General features: G+C 43.7%; 1 protein-coding gene across 1 annotated transcript in view; it reads right to left on the bottom strand.

The window, feature by feature from the left end:
• gpr161b (G protein-coupled receptor 161b) overlaps positions 1-16,917 on the bottom strand; it is a 40,724-nt gene extending 23,807 nt beyond the window's left edge. The window contains exons 1-3 of the mRNA XM_070892931.1: positions 16,899-16,917; positions 14,946-15,348; positions 8,561-9,285 (exon numbers count right to left, since the gene is read on the bottom strand). Coding sequence (XP_070749032.1) covers positions 8,561-9,285; positions 14,946-15,307 — 1,087 coding nt within the window. The 5' untranslated portion in view covers positions 15,308-15,348; positions 16,899-16,917. The remainder of the gene's footprint in view (positions 1-8,560; positions 9,286-14,945; positions 15,349-16,898) is intronic.
• Positions 16,918-19,474: the final 2,557 nt, after the last annotated feature.

Below are 19,474 nucleotides of genomic sequence, written 5' to 3'. Positions count from 1 at the left end.
TATCCCCTATATTCAAGTCTAGATCATTGATGTATACTACAAAAAGCAAGGGACCTAGTACTGACCGAGAACCCCAGTGGAAACATCCTTCCAGTCACAAAAACACCCAGCGACTAATACCCTTTGCTTCTTGCCTTTGAGCCAATTTTAGATCCAGCTTGCCACTTTGCCCTGGATCCCATGGGCTTTTACTTTCGTGACCAGTCTGCCATGTGGGAACTTATCGAAAGCTTTGCTAAAATTCATACACACTACATCATACACACTGCCCTCATCGACCCTCCTTGTTACCCTCTTGAAAAATTCAATCAAGTTAGTCAGACATGACCTTCCCTTAACAAATCCGTGCTGATTGGTCTTGATTAATCCATATCTTTACAAATGAAGATTTATCCTGTCCTGCAGAACTTTTTCCAATAATTTTCCCTCCACTGAGGTTAGGCTGACTGGACTGTAATTACTCAGTCAATCCCTTTCTCTCTTCTTAAACAAAGGTACCACATTAGCAGTCCTCCAGTCCTCTGGCACCACACCTGAAGCCAGAGAGGACTGGAAAATGATTGGAAATGAATGCTATTTCCTCGTTTGCTTCGCTTAACAGTCTAGGATACATTTCATTTGGGCCTGGGGACTTAACCACTTTCAAAACTGCTAAACCCCTTAATACCTCCTCTCTCACTATGTTTATTTCATCTAATATTTAACACTCCTCCTCCCAGATAGCAGTGTCTGCATCGCCCCTCTCCTTTGTGAAAACAGACGCAAAGTATTCATTAAAGAACCATACCCACATCCACACAGATTACCTTCATGGTCTCCAATAGACCCTACCCTTTGTTTAGTTATCCACTTGCTCTTAATATATTTATAAAACATCTTTGGGTTTTCCTTGATTTGACTTGGCAAGGAATTTTCATGCTCTCTCTTTGCTTTCCTAATATCCTTTTTAATTTCACCCCTGGACCTTCTATACTCCTTTAGAGATTCTGCAGTATTTAGCCCTCGGCATGGGTCATAAGCCTCCCTTTTTTTCTTTATCCTACCCTGTATGTCCGTAGATATCCATGGGGCTCTAGATTTGTTAGTCCCACCCTTTTTCTTTAAGGGCACATATTTCACCTGAACCCTCCGGATCTCCTTGAATGCCCCCCCACTGCTCGGACACAGATTTAACTTCAAATAGCTGTTTCCAGTCCACAAATTTAGAACTTTTATTCCTGGTCTATCCTTGTTCTTTTCCATAACTACCTTAAATCTAACTGAATTATGGTCACTAGCACCTAAATGCTCTTCCACTGATACCCCTTCCACCTGCCCAGCTTCATTCCCTAAAACTAAATCCAGAACCGCCCCCTCCCATGTTGGCCTTGCTACATACTGACTGAAAAAGTTCTCCTGAGTGCATTTTAGGAATTCCGCACCCTCTATACCTTTAGCACTAATTTTATCCCAGTTAATATTAGGATAGTTGAAATCCCCTACTATGACTGCCCTAAAGTTTTTGCACTTCTCAGAAATTTACCTACATATCTGCTCTTCTATCTCCCTCTTGCTGTTTGGGGGGTCTAGAGTACACACCCAGCAGTGTGATCACTCCTTTTTTGTTTTTCAGTTTGACCCATATGGCCTCGTTTGATGATCCCTCTAACATATCATCCCTCCTCACAGCTGTAATAGTTTCTTTAATCAAAACCATGACCCCCCCCTCTCCCTTTTTACTCCCCTCGGTCACGTCTGAAAATCCTATAACCAGGAATGTTGAGCTGCCATACCTGCCCCTCTTTTAGCCCGGTTTCTGTAATCATCATCATAGCTGGTCCCTCGTATCAAGGATGACTTGCTTCCACACCAAAAAGGGATGAGTTCACAGGTGTTTCAATGAAGGACCTAATATTCCAGGTCCCGAACTATATGTTGAAGGGTGGAAGATGCCTGTGCGTGGATTTAAAAAAAAAAGTGTGGTGGCCGTTGCACATCAGCCACTATACGGGCTTGACAGAGCTAGGTCTTGGTCTTCCCTCTGTAATAGCTATAATATCGTACTTCCAAGTGTCTACCTGTGCTCTGAGCTCATCTGCCTTATTCGCTATACTCCTTGCATTGAAGTATGTACCATTTAGTACAGCCAAACCTCTTGTTGATTACTTACTAACCCTTGTTTCCCCTGTCCTTCAAATTCACTTTCTAAGTTTTTGCTTTCCAATTCCAGCTTTACTTCTCTCCCTACTGAATCTATTCTCAAGTTCCCATCCCCGTCAGACTAGTTTAAACCCTCCCCAACAGCACTAGCAAACCGCCCCCCCTGCGAGGATATTGGTCCCGGCTCTGTTGAGGTGCAACCCGTTCGGCTTGCATCGGTCCCAGCTCCCTCAGAAGCGGTCCCAATGCCTCAGGAACATAAAGCCCTCCCTCCTGCACCATCTCTCCAGCCACGCATACATCTGCTCTATCATCCTATTTCTGTACTCACAAGCTCGTGGCACCGGGAATAATCCGGAGATTACTACCTGCTTTTTAAATCTCTGTCCTAGCTCCCTAAACTCTTCCTGCAGGACCTCATCCCGCTTTCTCCCTATGTCACTGGTACCGATATGGAGCACGACCTCCAGCTGTTTACCCTCTCCCCCTCTGATGGCACACTGTCCTTTCACCAATGGGACCTGGATTTGTACTTAGCCTAGTTTAATGAGGAGGGGTTGGTGGAAGCTGTAACAGTTCTATAAGAAAAACCTATGCATGGTCTTATAAGAACATAAGAAATAGGAGCAGGAGTAGGCCACAAGGCCCCTCGAGCCTGCTCCGCCATTCAATATCATGGCTGATCTGATCATGGACTCAGCTCCACTTCCCTGCCTGTTCCCCATAACCCCTTATCGTTTAAGAAACTGTCTATTTCTGTCTTCAATTTATTTAATGTCCCAGCTTCCACAGCTCTCGGAGGCAGTGAATTCCACATATTCATAACCCTCAAAAGAAATTTCTCATGTCATTTCTAAATGGGTGGCTCCTTATTCCAAGATCATGCCCTCTAGTTCTAGTCTCCCCCACCAGTGGAAACATCCTCTCTGCATCCATCTTGTCAAGCCTCCTCATAATCTTATATGTTTCTATAAGATCACCTTTCACTCTTCTGAATTCCAATGAGTAGAGGACCAACCTACTCAACCTTTCCTTCCAAGTCATCCCCGGGATCAACCTAGTGAACCTTTTCTGAACTGCATCCACAGCAAGTATATACTTTCGTAAATATGGAAACCAAAACTGAATGCAGTATTCCAGGTGTGACCTCACCAATACCCTGTATAACTGTAGCAAGACTTCCCTGCTCTTAAAATCCATCCCCTTTGCAATAAAGGCCAAGATTCCATTGGCTTTCCTGATCACTTGCTGTACCTGCATACTAACCTTTTGTGTTTCATGCACAAGTACCCCAGGTCCCGCTGTACTACAGCACTTTGCAATTTTTCTCCATTTAAATAACTTGCACTAGATATACCTCCCCAGCACAATATCATCCTTAATTGTATATAAATATACACTCAATTGGCAGTCTCAGAGTCCTGTGAAGATGGCTAGTGTGTGAAGTGAAAAATGTTGCTGGTTTGGGTTAAGGCACATTTTTGGGCAAAGTAGAGGAAGATTTACTCTGCATCTCACTGTGCTAAACCCAACCTTAGCATGCCCAGCACCAGGGGTAGGAGCCCAGAGCACTCCATGTATTAACAAGGCGCTCTCTCTCTCTCTCCCTCTCTCAAGATAAAATTTTTTTTTAATTTTAACAAGCTAGAATGTTCCTCATCTCCCCCACCAGAATCCAGAGCAGAGATTGGCAGCATATAAACAGGGTCTTGAGAAGTGGCTGCAGAGGTAGTAATCTACCAAAATTCCCTGGATTCTGGGGCGGTCCCAGCAGATTGGAAAACCACAAATGTAACGCCGCTATTTAAAAAAGGAGGCAGACAAAAAGCAAGAAACTATAGACCAGTCAGCCTGACATCTGTCGTTGGGAAAATGCTGGAGTCCATTATTAAGGAAGCAGTAGTGGGACATTTGGAAAAGCATGATTCAATCAGAGTCAACAAAGTTTTATGAAAGGGAAATCATGTTTGACAAATTTGCTGGAGTTCTTTGAGGATGTAATGAGCAGGGTGGATAAAGAGGAACCAGTGAATGTGGTGTATTTGGATTTCCAGAAGGCATTCAGTAAGGTGCCACATAAGAAGTTATTGCACAACATAAAAGCTCACGGGGTTGGGAGTAATATATTAGCATGGATAGAGGATTGGTTAACTAACAGAAAACAGAGAGTCGGGATAAATGGGTTATTTTCCGGTTGGCAAACAGTAACTAGTGGGGTGCTGCAGGGATCGGTGTTGGGTCCTCAACTATTTACAATCTATATTAATGACTTGGATGAAGGGACCGAATGTAATGTAGCCAAGTTTGCTAATGATACAAAGATGGATGGGAAAGCAAATTGTGAGGAGGACACAAAAAATCTGCAAAGGGATGTAGACAGGCTAAGTGAGTGGGCAAAAATTTGGCAGATGGAGTATAATGTGGGAAAATGTGAGGTTATCCACTTTGGCAGAAATAATAGAAAAGCAAATTATAATTTAAATGGAGAAAAATTGCAAAGTGTTGCAGTACAGAGAGACCTGGGGTTCCTCGTGCATGAATCACAAAACGTTAGTATGCAGGTACAGCAAGTGATCAGGAAGGCAAATGGAATTTTGGCCTTTATTGCAAGGGGGGGGGAAGAGAGTATAAAAGCAGAGAAGTCCTGCTACAACCATACAGGGTATTGGTGAGGGAACACCTGGAGCACTGCGTTCATTTTTGGTCTCCGTATTTAAGGAAGGATATACTTGCAGTGTAGCCTGTTCAGAGAAAGTTCACTAGGTTGATTTCAGAGATGAGAAACATAGAAACATAGAAAATAAGTGCAGGAGTAGGCCATTCGGCCCTTCAAGCCTGCACCACCATTCAATAAGATCATGGCTGATCACTCACCTCAGTACCCCTTTCCCTCTTTCTCTCCATACCCCTTGATCCCTTTAGCCGTAAGGGCCATATCTAACTCCCTCTTGAATATATCCAATGAACTGGCATCAACAACTCTCTGCGGCAGGGAATTCCACAGGTTAACAACTCTCTGGGTGAAGAAGCTTCTCCTCATCTCAGTCCTAAATGGTCTACCCCTTATCCTAAGACTATGTCCCCTGGTTCTGGACTTCCCCAACATCGGGAACATTCTTCCTGCATTTAACCTGTCCAGTCCCGTCAGAATCTTATACGTTTCTATGAGATCCCCTCTCATCCTTCTAAACTCCAGTGAATAAAGGCCCAGTTGATCCAGTCTCTCCTCATATGACAGTCCAGCCATCCCTGGAATCAGTCTGGTGAACCTTCGCTGCACTCCCTCAATGACAAGAACATCCTTCCTCAGATTCGGAGACCAAAACTGAACACAATATTCCAGGTGAGGCCTCACTAAGGCCATGTACAACTGCAGTAAGACCTCCCTTCTCCTATACTCAAATCCACTAGCTATGAAGTCCAACATACCATTTGACTTCTTCACCACTTGCTGTACCTGCATGCCAACTTTCAATGACTGATATATCATGACACCCAGGTCTTGTTGCACCTCCCCTTTTCCTAATCTGCCACCATTCAGATAATATTTTGCCTTCGTGTTTTTGCCCCCAAAATGGATAACCTCACATTTATCCACATTATACTGCATCTGCCATGCATTTGCCCATTCACCTAACCTGTCCAAGTCACCCTGCAGCCTCTTGGCGTCCTCCTCACAGCTCACACCACCACCCAGTTTAGTGTCATCTGCAAACGTGGAGATATTACACTCAATTCCTTCATCTAATTCGTTAATGTATATTGTAAAGAGCTGGGGTCCCAGCACTGAGCCCTGCGGCACCCCACTAGTCATTGCCTGCCATTCTGAAAAGGACCCGTCTATCCCTACTCTCTGCTTCCTGTCTGCCAACCAGTTATCTAGCCACGTCAGTACATTACCCCAATACCATGCGCTTTGATGGGACCTTGTCAAAAGCCTTTTGAAAGTCAAAATACACCACATCCACTGGTTCTCCCTTGTCCACTCTGCTAGTTACATCCTCAAAAAATTCCAGAAGATTCGTCAAGCATGATTTCCCTTTCACAAACCCATGCTGACTTGGACCGATCCTGTCACTGCTTTCCAAATGCGCTGCTATTTCCTCCTTAAATGATTGATTCCAACACTACTGATGTGAGGCTAACCGGTCCATAATTACCAGTTTTTTCTCTCCCTCCTTTTTTAAAAAAAAAAGGAGTGTTACATTAGCTACCCTCCAGTCCATAGGAACTGATCCAGAATTGATGGTCATTTTCCAACAGTCTACCAATGCATCCACTATTTCTAGGGCCACTTCCTTAAGTACTCTGTGATGCAGCCTATCAGGTCCCGGGGATTTATCGGCTTTCAATCACATCAATTTCCCTAACACAATTTCCCACCTAATAATGATATCCTTCAGTTCCTCTTCTCACTAGACCCATTGACCCCTAGTACATTCGGAAGGTTATTTGTGTCTGCCTTCGTGAAGACAGAGGGGGGTTAACTTATGAGGATAGGTTGAGTAGGTTGGGCCTATACTCATTGGAGTTTAGAAAAATGAGAGGTGATCTTATTGAAACTTATAAGATAATGAGGGGGCTCAACAAGGTGGATGCAGAGAGGATATTTCCACTCAAAAGGGGAAACTAAAACTCGGGGACATAGTCTTAGAATAAAACTGAAATGAGAAGGAGTTTCTTCTGAGGGTTGTAAATCCATGGAATTCTCTGCCCCAGAGAGCTGTGTAGGCTGGGTCATTGAATATATTTAAGGCGGAGATAGACAGATTTTTGAGCGATAAGGGAATAAAGGGTTACGGGGAGCGGGCAGGGAAGTGGAGCTGAGTCCATGATCAGATCAGCCATGATCTTACTGAATGGCGGAGCAGGCTCGAGGGGCTAAATGGTCTACTCCTGCTCCTATTTCTTATGTTCTTAAGCCTTGTTCAGGATCTTAAAGTTAGGGCTGCAGAAATCTGCTGATAGGAATCTGATTAACAGAAAACTTTAAAAGCAACAATCTGGTGGGTGCTCCTGTTTAATATCTTCATAGAATATTCAAAGTCAAACCTATTGCTAATGCCAGTGTGATTTCGGGCTACTTTGAATAGCTGAGGAACACCCCCCCCTCGGATTTGACCACTCAGTCCCTGCAGACCATGCCATCGAGACACCAGGTGGGGCATTGTGATTCTCTAACCTCCCTTTCTAACCCCCACCCTGAGCAGAGTGGATTAGAATAGGGGGCAAAATAAAACCATGCATCAGTTCACATTGTGGGTCTGTGCACTGATACTCCTACATGCAGTGCTGCACTGCCGGATTCATGGTATTTACAGCAGTACATCTGTCACCAAAATAGGTAAACACCATATATCCACATGATGTCAAGCTGATGGAAAACACCCACTGGTTACGGAACAAGCCCTGAGGAAATTCCAACAGGTGGTTTAGGCTCCTTTTGCTAAAGGAAACTCGTTGAATATGAATATCAGGCATACAGATTATTTCATTCACTGTTCCCTACAAATGAACTTTTTTTTTTGGTACAGAAAAGGCTGCTAGAAGTCCTGAAAGGGTTAACAAGAGGACTCACATTCCGTATGCAATGAAGCTCATGAATTTGGAATGAACATTTTATAAACTGAAGCAGCTGAAATGTGCCCCTGGATCCCTCGGCAAAGCCATTTCGTCATGCCATTGTAAAAGCATCACAATACCAGCAGCCTGCGAGAAGCTCAAACGTTATAACCAGACATATAGCCCTCGCTAAAAAGATAACATATTACAGCAATTTCTATTTATAATACCTCAGGATTTAAGCAAATTGTTAGCCAATCTCATTCCCTCTCCTCTCCCCCTCACCAGTCCCCTTCCTAGTAGAATCAACATTCCTCTTAGCAGCAAGTCTGGATGACACAACATATTGCAGCAGGACTCCTGCTAAATAATCACATTTTAGGCATGTTATTCATTCTACTCTGCCCTTCAGTAACCAGAGAGGTATCTAATACAATAAATAGAAGCTGTCTGTTCCCAGTGTAACTCTAAGAAGGTCTACATAATTTAATTAAAATTTCAGGAATATATTTACTAATGCTCATCTTATATAAAATCAAAAGTAAACAAGTGGGCTGGTCAATTTCAGCTGCAAGAAAATCCATGTGAAACTGACAGAACAGATTCTTCCATAAAGCTGGAGCAGCCTTAATCTACAGAGTGAACATTTTCTATGGAAACAATGTCTTATTTACAAAAGAGACACACAGGACATCTTACAGGCTTCAAATATCTGACAGCCCTAGTTATTCCTCAATCCCCATGCCCAACAAAATATGTTTAAGGCGCCAAATGTGAAAAAGCAAAAGGCAATAAACACGTTTTTTCATGATACAGTCATCATAGCAGAAGCTTTACCCACTCCCTTTTCCTAGGTTACCTGTGATGCGATTGGAGATGCTGAATAACCTGGAAGTCCTTTGACGTTGAATAAATGAATCCCTGTAGTATCTGTCCCCAAAGCACATCCCCAGCAGCTCTTTGCGTACTGTTTTATTCCACAGTCCATAGATAATTGGATGACAAATAGCACTAGTAAAGGATAGCCATGTTACCAGTGTCTCCAGTCCTGGAGACACAGTGCCTTTCCCATGAAGTGCTTCGGTGCTAATCACTATCATGTAAGGGCCCCATGTGACAACAAAAGCACCAATCACAATCAAGATAGTTGTCAGGGCTTTGCATTGATTGGCTGAATAAACAATGTTATTGATGGTGTTCCTTCTGCTCCCTGAAGAAGAGGTAGAGGAGTTGGAATTTTTTCTTCCATCCTTATTGGATTCTTCTTGCACAACTATGATAGTTCCACAGTGGATTTTCCGTGCTTTAAGCCTGGCCACACGAAATATAAAGCCATAGCAAATGACCATGGCTAAAAACGGCAACAGTGCACACCAAATCTGCCAAAAGGCAGTGTAGCCTACTTCTTTGTACCATGCAGCTATGCAGATCCATTTGAATTGGTCAAACTCAAATGTAGACCAGCCAAAGAGCGGAGGAAGACATCCAATCAGTGAGTGCAGCCACACGTATACAATCACAACAACAGCACGATTTCCAGTTATTTTCATCGGATATACCATTGGATAAACGACAGCATAGTACCTGTAGAAATCAAAAATAATTAGAGGACAAAAAAATCTCTGTCATACTCAACACTCAAATATCAAAACTACCACTGTTGCTAGTCCTAGATAACACACTAAATTTAACATTATAAAACAAACATATTCAAAGTAAAGTTAAATGAGACAGTAACAATTGAAACTCAATAATCACAATTTCAAGCTAGTCCAAATATTTAATTTGATCAGGTTTATTCTCCACAATGAACATGGTCCTGGCAGTGAAACATTTACAAAATATACAGGCAGTTCTATTTAAAAAGAAAACTAGTGAAAATGGAGAAGAGATGTACTGAGAGACATAGCATGTTACCGCTAAACAGCAGCACAGCACAGAGTAAACTGAACTAACAGTGGAAAGTGTTTGCTAGTGTTTTCATGGGACATCACATATGAACTAAAGCTAAACGCCCTGGTTTTATGTGCAACCTATTAGAGCACCAATATGCAGCATCACATTTGGGAGAAACAGCTCGATTCCCTCCAGGACTCTGTTTTGCTAATGTAAGAAAGTGCTGACTAGAACTTGGTACTTAGTGGGAGGCGGGAAGGAAGCCAATCCCTGCTACAAGCTCATAGGCACGACCTGAAAATCATTATTTAAACTAAACAACACAGTTTTTGAGGTCTAACTGATGAAAATAAGAGAAATAGCTTTACAAATAGTTAATGGTACTTCAAACAAAAGAAAGTCAAAAAACTGTAAATAACCTTTTCTTTACTAATGCATAAATTTTTAACAGCAAATGTTCAGAACATCAGGTTGGAGGAGTTACTGAGTTCTGCTGTTTCATACAGTTAAAGAGACACATTTACCACTGAAGTGCCCCAGCTTTCTAACTAGATCACCAATTGATGTTAATTCAGCTCCCTCATGTGGGTAGCTTCAGTAACTCCTGCTCACTTTTTTTTTTAAAAAACAACTTGGGGCCAAAATTCCCTGTTGGGGGCAGTAACCTCTCTGGGGCCAGACATTCTGCACCTGGCGCAGAAGTCCCACCCTGGAAACAAAATTCGGGTTACCACGCCTCGCAGGAAGTGGAGCGCAATGTCGCGCGCTCCATTTCCTTTTGGGGCAGGATCGGGGCCTCTCCATGTAACGGAGTGCCGGGCTGCGTGCTCGCTGGCCCGCACCCCGCGCCATCGTTTGACTGTGACCAGACTGGTAAGGGGGGTGCACTGCCTCTTTAACTTTTGGCCTGCGATGGGTGTCCGGCCCATTTTGGAACCTCACTGGGTGCTGGCCAATGTTCACCACAGGGAAAAAAGGGGTCGGCGTGCACAGTGATGACGTCAATCGCCGAAGGCACAGCAGCCAAGGGCGCTACCAGCAGGGTGCGGTGTTAATGCATTCGCACCTCCGCTAACCTCTGTGCAATTTCGCTGGAGCCAGTAACGCCCCTCCCTCACCCAGCAGCATAAACACTTTTGCTTCCCATTGGTGCCTCCGGGGGCATGCAACAGAGTCATTTCAGTTCCCTTATCTTCTCTCCTCTGCTGAGGAGGTGCACCACACAAGTCTGGGGTAATTCATCCTCTGGCTTTCTTTCTTTTATAAAAGCAGTCACAGTTTGAAATTTAAACCATCATCATCAACCCTGCGCCATTAACTGACCAGTTGCGATGTGTCAAACCCAGTAAGATCACAATTAGGAAATCAATAAAGTGAGAGGGATTTGCTTTTAACCTACTCCATTACATTTGTATTTTTCTCTCTCCCTTTCTCCACTAATTTTCTCACACCTCTTCTCCCAAGGCCATTCACTACTTACTGGCATATAGTTTCACAGGTGCCAAGCATGCATGCTCCAGTATCTTAACCAAGTGACCATTCTTCATGTGCAAGCCTAGCCAGTAAATGCCAGCATTAGTGCTGAGCTCAACCTTGGCCTGCACACCTACACGTCCAGTGGAGGGTATTGGATAATGATCAGGAACAGGAAACCCAATTGATTTTCCCCCCCCAACTGTAGCACCACTAGTGCTGACCCTACTGAAACCAGCTACTGCAGCACATACCAGTGACTGAACTGAACTGGTCTGTGTGGCTCAGCTGGTCACTATTCTAAACCCAGAGCTGCTAAAGTGAATTTTAGATTAGTAGTCATTTCTAATGGGAAGCATTAAAAGGATTAACTGCTTTTCATTTTATGACTTTTTTTTAAATTAAAAAAAAAAGTGTGAATTTTATACTCAAGCCCATTAGTATAAATTTAGGGGGGAAAAAAAATACTTAAATTCCTAGCCGATCTTTGAAGGTGATCAAACAAGTTCTGCGAAACCAAGGTCGCTGGGAAACACATTTCCCAGCATTGAAGCACTAACCACACTAGATCAGCTTCAGTGGGCAGGCCACTTAGTCCGCATGCCAGACAAGAGACTCCCTAAACAACTGCTATATGCGGAGCTCCTCGATGGCAAACATGCCAAAGGTGGGCAGCGGAAACGGTACAAGGACACCCTCAAAGCCTCCCTGGTGAAGTGCGACATCACCACTGATGCATGGGAGACCTTGGCCGAAGACTGCCCTAGGTGGAAAAAGTGCATCTGGGAGGGCATTGAGCTCTTCGAATCTCAACGCTGAAGAGCTCAGGCGCAGGCAGTGGAAGGAGCGTGTGATAAATCAGTACCACCCCACCCCCCTTCCCCCGACAAATATCTGTCCCACCTGTGACAGGGTCGGTGGCTCTCGTGTTGGACTGTTCAGCCACCAAAGAACTCACTTTAGGAGTGGAAGCAAGTCTTCCTCGATTTCGAGGAACTGCCTATGATGATACATGGTTAGGTCAGCCATGCTCAGGAACACACCAGGAAACGTGTAAAAAGAAACCACAAAGTCACTTCGAGTCAAGTGCATTCTTGAAAAATACTGATCCAAGGTTACATTTATATCACGTGTTTGTACCCATCGCCCCCTGCTGTCCATTTTGTTTTGTCTCTTTTTTAAAAATTCATTCCGGGATGTGAGCATCGCTGGCAAGGCCAGCATTTATTGCCCGTCCCTAATTGCCCTTGAGAAGGTGGCAGTGAGCCACCTTCTCGAACCGCTGTAGTTCTTGTGCTGAAGGAACTCCCACTATGCTGTTGGGGAGGGAGTTCCAGATTTTGACTCAACGATGAAGGAACGGCGATATATTTTCAAGTCAGGATGGTGTGGGACATGGAGGGGATGGTGTTCCCATGTGCCTGCTGCCCTTGTCCTTCTAGGTGGTAGAGGTCGAGGGTTTCAGAGGTGCTGCAGTGCATCTTGTAGATGGTACACACTGCAGTCAAGGTGGTGGAGGGAGTGAGTGTTGAAGGTGGTGGATGAGAGTTCAAATCCGATCTTAGCCACTTCATTGCATCTTCTCAATGGTTCCTCTTCCCAGCCCTATACTCTTACCTCAGGAATCCACCAAGGACACATCATCAGCCTCTCTTCTTCCATGCTTCACCTTGACATCATCGCAGACATGGAGCTAGCTTTCACATGTACACTAGGAAATTGCTTGTCCGATGCCCAGACTTGAATGAGCCATAATTTCCTCCAGCAAAACACTGAGAAAAGTGGGTCATCTTTGGCCAGACACAAACTCCCTGCCCTTACCATTGACTTCACCCCCTCCTAACCCACTCTCTTAGGCTGAACCAGACTGTTCACAACCTTGGTATCCTGTGACCAATGTTCCCATTAAGCTGTGCTGCTGTCCGCCGGTCCTGCGCAGCCCGTGACCGGCTTTTACAATGTCAAATTTCTCACATGTGTGAAACTTTGAATGCTCTGCGCACCCAGATTTAAAATTGAGAACACTGCCCGTGACCTTCTAGTTGATGTGCCAACCCTACATAATTTCCATCATAATAATTACACGCTTCCACCTCCACTCCTGCCTCAGCACATCTGCAGCTAAAACCCTTATTCAAGACAACTCCAGACAATTACTCCAATGTTCCTCTGGCTGGCCTGGCATCTTCCACCTTCTAAACTTCAGTTCGTCCCAAACTTGGCTGCCATATCCTATCCTGCATCAAAATACATTCACCCATTCTCTCTCATTACATTGGCTGCTGGTTACCCAATGCCCCAGATTTAAAATTCTCATCCTAGTTTTTTTTAAAAATCTAACACAACTTCACCCCTTCCCATCTCCGGCACTGCAAACCTCACTCGCGTCCCCACCACCAAAACTTTTCATTCCTCGGGCTCAAATTCCTGTGCATCCCCCTTTCCACATCATTGTCATCTGTGTGTTCAGCAACCTAGGCCCCAAACTCTGGAATTCCCTTCCTAAACCCCCATCGCCTTTCCACCTCCTTTGCTCTCAAGACCCTCCTTAAAACCCTCATTTGACCAAACTTTGTCACCACTCTTAAAACTTTCCCTTAGCTCTCCATTCATTTGTCCATAAACCTCTGAAGGACCTCAAGATGTTGTTCTACATTGAAGGTGTATACAAATGCAAATTATTTCTCTCACTTAAGTTGCTTCCTTTTTTTCCACTTCTTGTTATTTTTAGTAAATTACTGACTGCTGCCATTATGTGGCCAGCCTCAATTGTCACTAGTATTTTGCATTTTTTTTTGTAGCAAGGGCTTACTCAGTTCTATCCCCCTGATATTCTGATGCTTTGGAACTCCATTCCCTAGCCACTGACTCCATCCCTCTCCCCATCTTCTGTCGGAGGCTGAACCAGACTGTTCGCAACCTTGGTGTCATATTTGACCCTGAAATGAGCTGTCAACTACATATCCGCAGCATAGCTAAGACGGCCTATTTCCACCTCCGTAACATCACCCGTCTCCGCCCTTGCCTCAGCTCATCCACTGCTGAAGCCCTCATCCGTGCCTTTGTTACCTCTAGACTTCACTATTCCAATGCACTCCAGACTGGCCTCCCACATTCTATCCCACGTAAACTAGAGGTGATCCAAAACTCGGCTGCCCATGTTCTAACTCGCACCAAGTCCCGATCACCTCGGTGCTCGCTGACCTACACTGGCTCCCGGTTAAGCAAAGCCTCGATTTCAAAATTCTTATCCTTGTTTTCAATCCCTCCATGGCCTCGCCCCTCCCTATCTCTGTAATCTCCTCCTGCCCCACAACCCCTACCCCCAAGATGTATGCGCTTCTCTAATTCTGCCCTCTTGAGCATCCCTGATTATAATCGCTCAACCGTTGGTGGCCGTGCCTTATGTTGCCTAGGCCCAAGCTCTGGAACTCCCTGCCTAAACCTCTCTGCCTTATTTCCTCCTTCAAGGCGCTCGTTAAAACCTACCTCTTTGACCAAGCTTTTGGTCACCTGCCCTAATTTCTCCTTATGTGGCTCGGTGTCAATTTTTTTGTCGCATTATACTCCTGTGATGCATCTTAGGACATTTCACTATGTTAAAAGGCGCTATATAAATACAAGTTGTTAAGTTATAAAGCTGCAATTTCTTTTCCATATCTGTAGGCAATCCTCTTAGATAGGATCAACTGAAGTTTTGAAAATGTGGTATTCCATACAGATTCATTGTACGAATGCAGTAAATACAGATTATTTATGCAAATTCCTAGGATCTTTTCAACAGAAAGGCATATATAAATATTGTACCATTACTAGAGAATCTAATCTCCATGTTACTCTAATAAAGATAAGGTATCTAATGAAACAGGTCTTACCGATCTATTGCAATAACTCCAAGGGTCATCATACTGGCTGAGCTGATGAGCATGTACAGCAGTGCTGTGAAGTTGCACCAAACCATGCCAAAGATCCATTCTCGCTTGATGGAGCTTGCGATAACGAAAGGGAGCACCAGAACAGACAACAGAAAATTGGAGAGAGTCAGACTGAAGACAAACTTATTGCTCGGTGTCAAGAGGTAAGATTTCTTGTAAAGAGTTATGACAATCACCAGGTTTCCCAGACAGATCAACGCAGCAATGACAATGATGGCAACTGATTCTGCAATGACGGCTCCACCATCTTCCTGTGAAGTGTTGTTTCCCACACTTCTATTGACACTAGCGTTACAGTTCATTGTGAAGGTGTGGTACAGGGTGGTGATGGCATGCTTGAATGCTGAACCAGAAATATAAAAGATAATTATATATATATGGAACAGAAAAGATATAGGTACATTGAGGCTACAGTATCTGTCTAAATTAAATAAATACAGGTTGAACCTCCTTTATCCAGAACGCTCAGGACCTGACCTGTTCTGGATAAGGAATTTTTCCATACGAGGGGTGGTCACATTAAATTGGATGGTACAGGTACTGAGCAAGGGGATATCGGGGCTAGGAATGCGGCAGAGAAATCATGAGGGGGGAGTGGTGGATCGTGTGGTCAGGCCAGCGATTGCGGGAGTCGGCAGCGAGGAAGGATTTCAATTTGTTCATGTCGGAGTTCTGCGCATCATCACCTGGTGGCCAGAAATGGTTCTGGATGAGGGGTGGTTCCGGATAAGGGAGGCTCAACCTGTGTAACTAATGGAGTACTTGCTATTACATGTAGTAGACATGTAATTTCCCAGTCCTATTGTCTCACTCTGTGGTTCAGTGTTAATTTTTATTTTATGAAGCACCTTGGGGCATTTCACTATGTTTAAAAAAAAAGGTGCTATATAAATGCAAGTTGTTGTGATTACTCCAAACACCTTTAATACTTTCTCGTGACTGTCAGAAGCACTATAGGAAGGGAAGTATTTTTTTTTTGCAGCCACATTTTACACATGGGCTGTCATGCATTCTCAATTGTTCACATTTATTCAAGCATTGTTACAACGACCCTCAACCCAGCTTCGAGCTAAATCAGCTGAAAAGGGTTTTTAAAAAAGCTAATCCAGTTCCCCATACCAACACCAGCCACAAAGGTTAGTACATCGGTCAGAGATGAGAAAAGAGAGATAGGGAATTGTGCAGAAAGTGAGGAAGATAATCAGTTGCAAATTTGATTTTTTTAGAAAATCTACTTGAGAAAATTGGTTCATTCATTGGTTTAATTATTTAATGATTTATTACAATGCTACTTTTAAAAAGTAGTATTTGGTCTCCAATAGAATGCAAAGTATTGCAGTCCACTTGTGCACCAGTGACCCAGTTTATCCAACCACCTCTACCCCAAGTATTTGTGGGCTGTGAGACTGCCCCCTGTCCAGCCCCTTCAGTTCCTTGATAATAACCAATAAATATTTTATTTCGGCCAATAATCACGCATTGCCATGAACAAAAGCGACAAGGCGTCATTTTGCTTTCTATGAAACAATATCTCTGCTATCTGAATCACCCCACCCCCGACTCCATCGAGTTCATTCAGCAGTTCGACCAAATCTCATTCTACTCTGCAGCACCGAGCACCTTAACACAAAGACCGAATCACAACGCGCCCTGCATTTTTCAATCAAGATATGTCGCAAAATATATTCCTTTCAAGGAAGCGTTAAAAATAAACATGCTGAGGTATTCGGGGAACGATTCATTTTCCAGTCTTTAATCTACATACCTCGCCCTGTGCAGTGACTGAACCAGACCACCAGCTTCCTTTGTCTGCTCAACTCAAACAACTTTCCTGCTTTCACTTTTTCCCTCTTTCCCTCGCTAAATAAAACTTCCACAAATGTCGCGTCTCACCTTCTGTGCGCAAAGTCCGTTCACTTGCATCTTTCCAGATTTGGCCAGGTCTTTTCTAAGGTGTTTTTGTTCTGGTTCTTTTCCCTCCTCCTCCCCAAAGTGCTGGGTTCCACAGGCCGGCAGATGTGCTGCGTGCAATGGCGCCGCTCTGAGCGGACTCTCCCTGCTCTCACTGTGGGTGGTCTGCCTCGCCTCGCCTCGCCTCTCCAACACACAGCCCAGGGGGAGAGGGGCAACTCGCAAACCGCTGCCTTGCCTCTCATTCCTCAGCTGGCCGCCCCAGCCTTTTTAACATCAATTTCACACACATTTCAAACTAGATATTTTTTTTTAATAAGTTGTTACCGAAACACACCCCTTCCCAGTGCTTCTGAACTTATTATACAGTTTGAAATGGAATACGATGTTTGAAAAGGAACTATTTCACTACAAGTGGGGCTGGTTTGCTACACTGTGTTCGTCTTTGCTACACTGCTCTGTCCACTTTGTTAATAAACAGCAGGCACTTATTCAGCACCGAGTGAGATCAAACGTTCCCGCAAGTTTCCACTCCCCCTTTCCGTGCTCTCAGGCACACCAATCACACCATGCAACCTCCATCATTTATGCCACTTTGGCGCGGGAAACAAAAGCGTCCACATTCATATTTCTACAGTGCTCGATTGAAGATTTTTTTCCCAATCACCCCATAAAAACCTTAGGGTCTTAATTGTTGTTCTGTTTCAGTTATTTGTTACATTGCGTTGTGGCTTAGTGGGTAGCACTCTCGCCTCTGAATCAGAAGGTCGTGGGTTCAATTCCCACTTCAGAGCACAAAAATCTAGCTTGACGCTACAGTGTCGTCTTTCGCATGAGATATTAAGCAGAAACCCTGTGTACCCTCTCAGGTGGATGTGAAAGATCCCATGGCACTATTTCAAAGAAAAGCAGGGGATTTATCCCCAGTATCCAATTTGCACACAACAAGCTCCTGCCAATAGCAATGTAATAATGACCAAATAATTTGTTTTTTGTTATGTTGATTGAGGGATAATTATTTGACTCCTTCAGTATTGCACTGGAGTGTCAGCCTGGATTATGTTCATTCGTTTTTAAAGTGGGTCTAGAACCCACAACCTTCTGACTCAAAGGGAAGATTATTACCACCAAGCTAAGGCTAGCAGCTAATAATAGAACATGAGCATGATGAAGTGCAAATTACAAAAGCTTGCACCACACCAAAGAAAATACCAGCGAGGACTCTACGCTCCCTTGATGATGTCTCAGAAAAGGTCTGCTTAAGGAGGCAGCAGTTCAGTAAGAAGGCAGTGAAGGAACTGTTCCCCATTGCAAAGAGGCCTCCAAACATAATAAAGAACAGGCTTGCTTCAGAAAACAGAGCTCATCACAAAGTGATAGCAAATGATTCTTTTTAATCACAATGCCTGCATCTGCGGCCTCTTTTTGCTGTTGTTAAGTCTATCCTAGTGCTGCGCTGAGGCGACACCTGAGGGCGGGGACTCCATTGGTGCTTGGCTTCACTGTCTTATCATGAGCTTCTTCGAACCACGGTTGCCTTCATCTGAGGGTTTCTGTGTCCTGGGAGGATTCTTCATCAGGCTGCAACACCACTGTAGGCACACAAACAGCCTGGTCCTGTATCCCAACACCAACATGAACAAGCATCTGAAGGGGCTGTCAAGAAAGGTCACATGAGCTCTCAATAGGAGAGAGCACAGCATCATTAAGGTGGATTCTAGCCATTCCATTTGTGCTGGGTCCTTGAACTGAGTGCCCACATCAGTAGGAGGGCAGAATAGATGGTATCAGTTAGATTCTGCAGACCCTCAGAGATCAAAGATAAAAAAAGGGATTGTTACATTAATGGGGTTACACTACAGGCCCCCTAATTAGAGGAGGGATATAGAAAAGAAAATTTGTAGACAGATATCGGAGATGAGAAAGAATAACAAAATTATTGTTTTAGGAGATTTTAATTACCCAGTCATGGAATGAAATAGCGAGGGAGAGAATGGAGGCAAGTGAATGGAATTCCTAAAATGTGTGCAGGACTCCTTCCTCATGTCGTGTACCTACAAGGGGAATGGCATTGCTAGATCCAGTTATGAGTAATGAAACAGTTCAAGTAGACAGGTCTAATGTGGGTGAGCTGAGCACCTCAGGAATAATGACCATAACATGATATGAAAGTGGAAAATGTTAGTACAAAAACAAAGGTACCCGATTTGAATAGGACACCAATTAGAAAGATGAGATGTGATCCAGCTGAGATGAGGTGGAAAGAGAAATTGTCACACAGGACTGTAGATCGACATAGATCATTTTAAAAGGGGGATTGCAAAATTGCAGAATATATGTATAACATTAAAAAGGAAATTACTTCAAGTTTTAGAATACTAAGTAAAAGGGCCTTATATGCATGATAAAAATAAGAGATAATACTGTACAAGAAAATAAGGATCGAGCTTAAGAGAGGAATAAGGAAAACAAGAACAAAGTACGAGAAGAGTCTCAAAAATATTTAAAAGAATAGTAAAGTATTCTACAAATATACTAATAAAAATAAATTATTGATT

Source organism: Pristiophorus japonicus, chromosome 11 (assembly GCF_044704955.1).
Source record: "Pristiophorus japonicus isolate sPriJap1 chromosome 11, sPriJap1.hap1, whole genome shotgun sequence".
Lineage (NCBI taxonomy): Eukaryota > Metazoa > Chordata > Chondrichthyes > Pristiophoridae > Pristiophorus > Pristiophorus japonicus.
The sequence above is the reverse complement of the archived record's forward strand: the minus strand, read 5'-3'. Positions and strand labels throughout refer to the sequence as shown.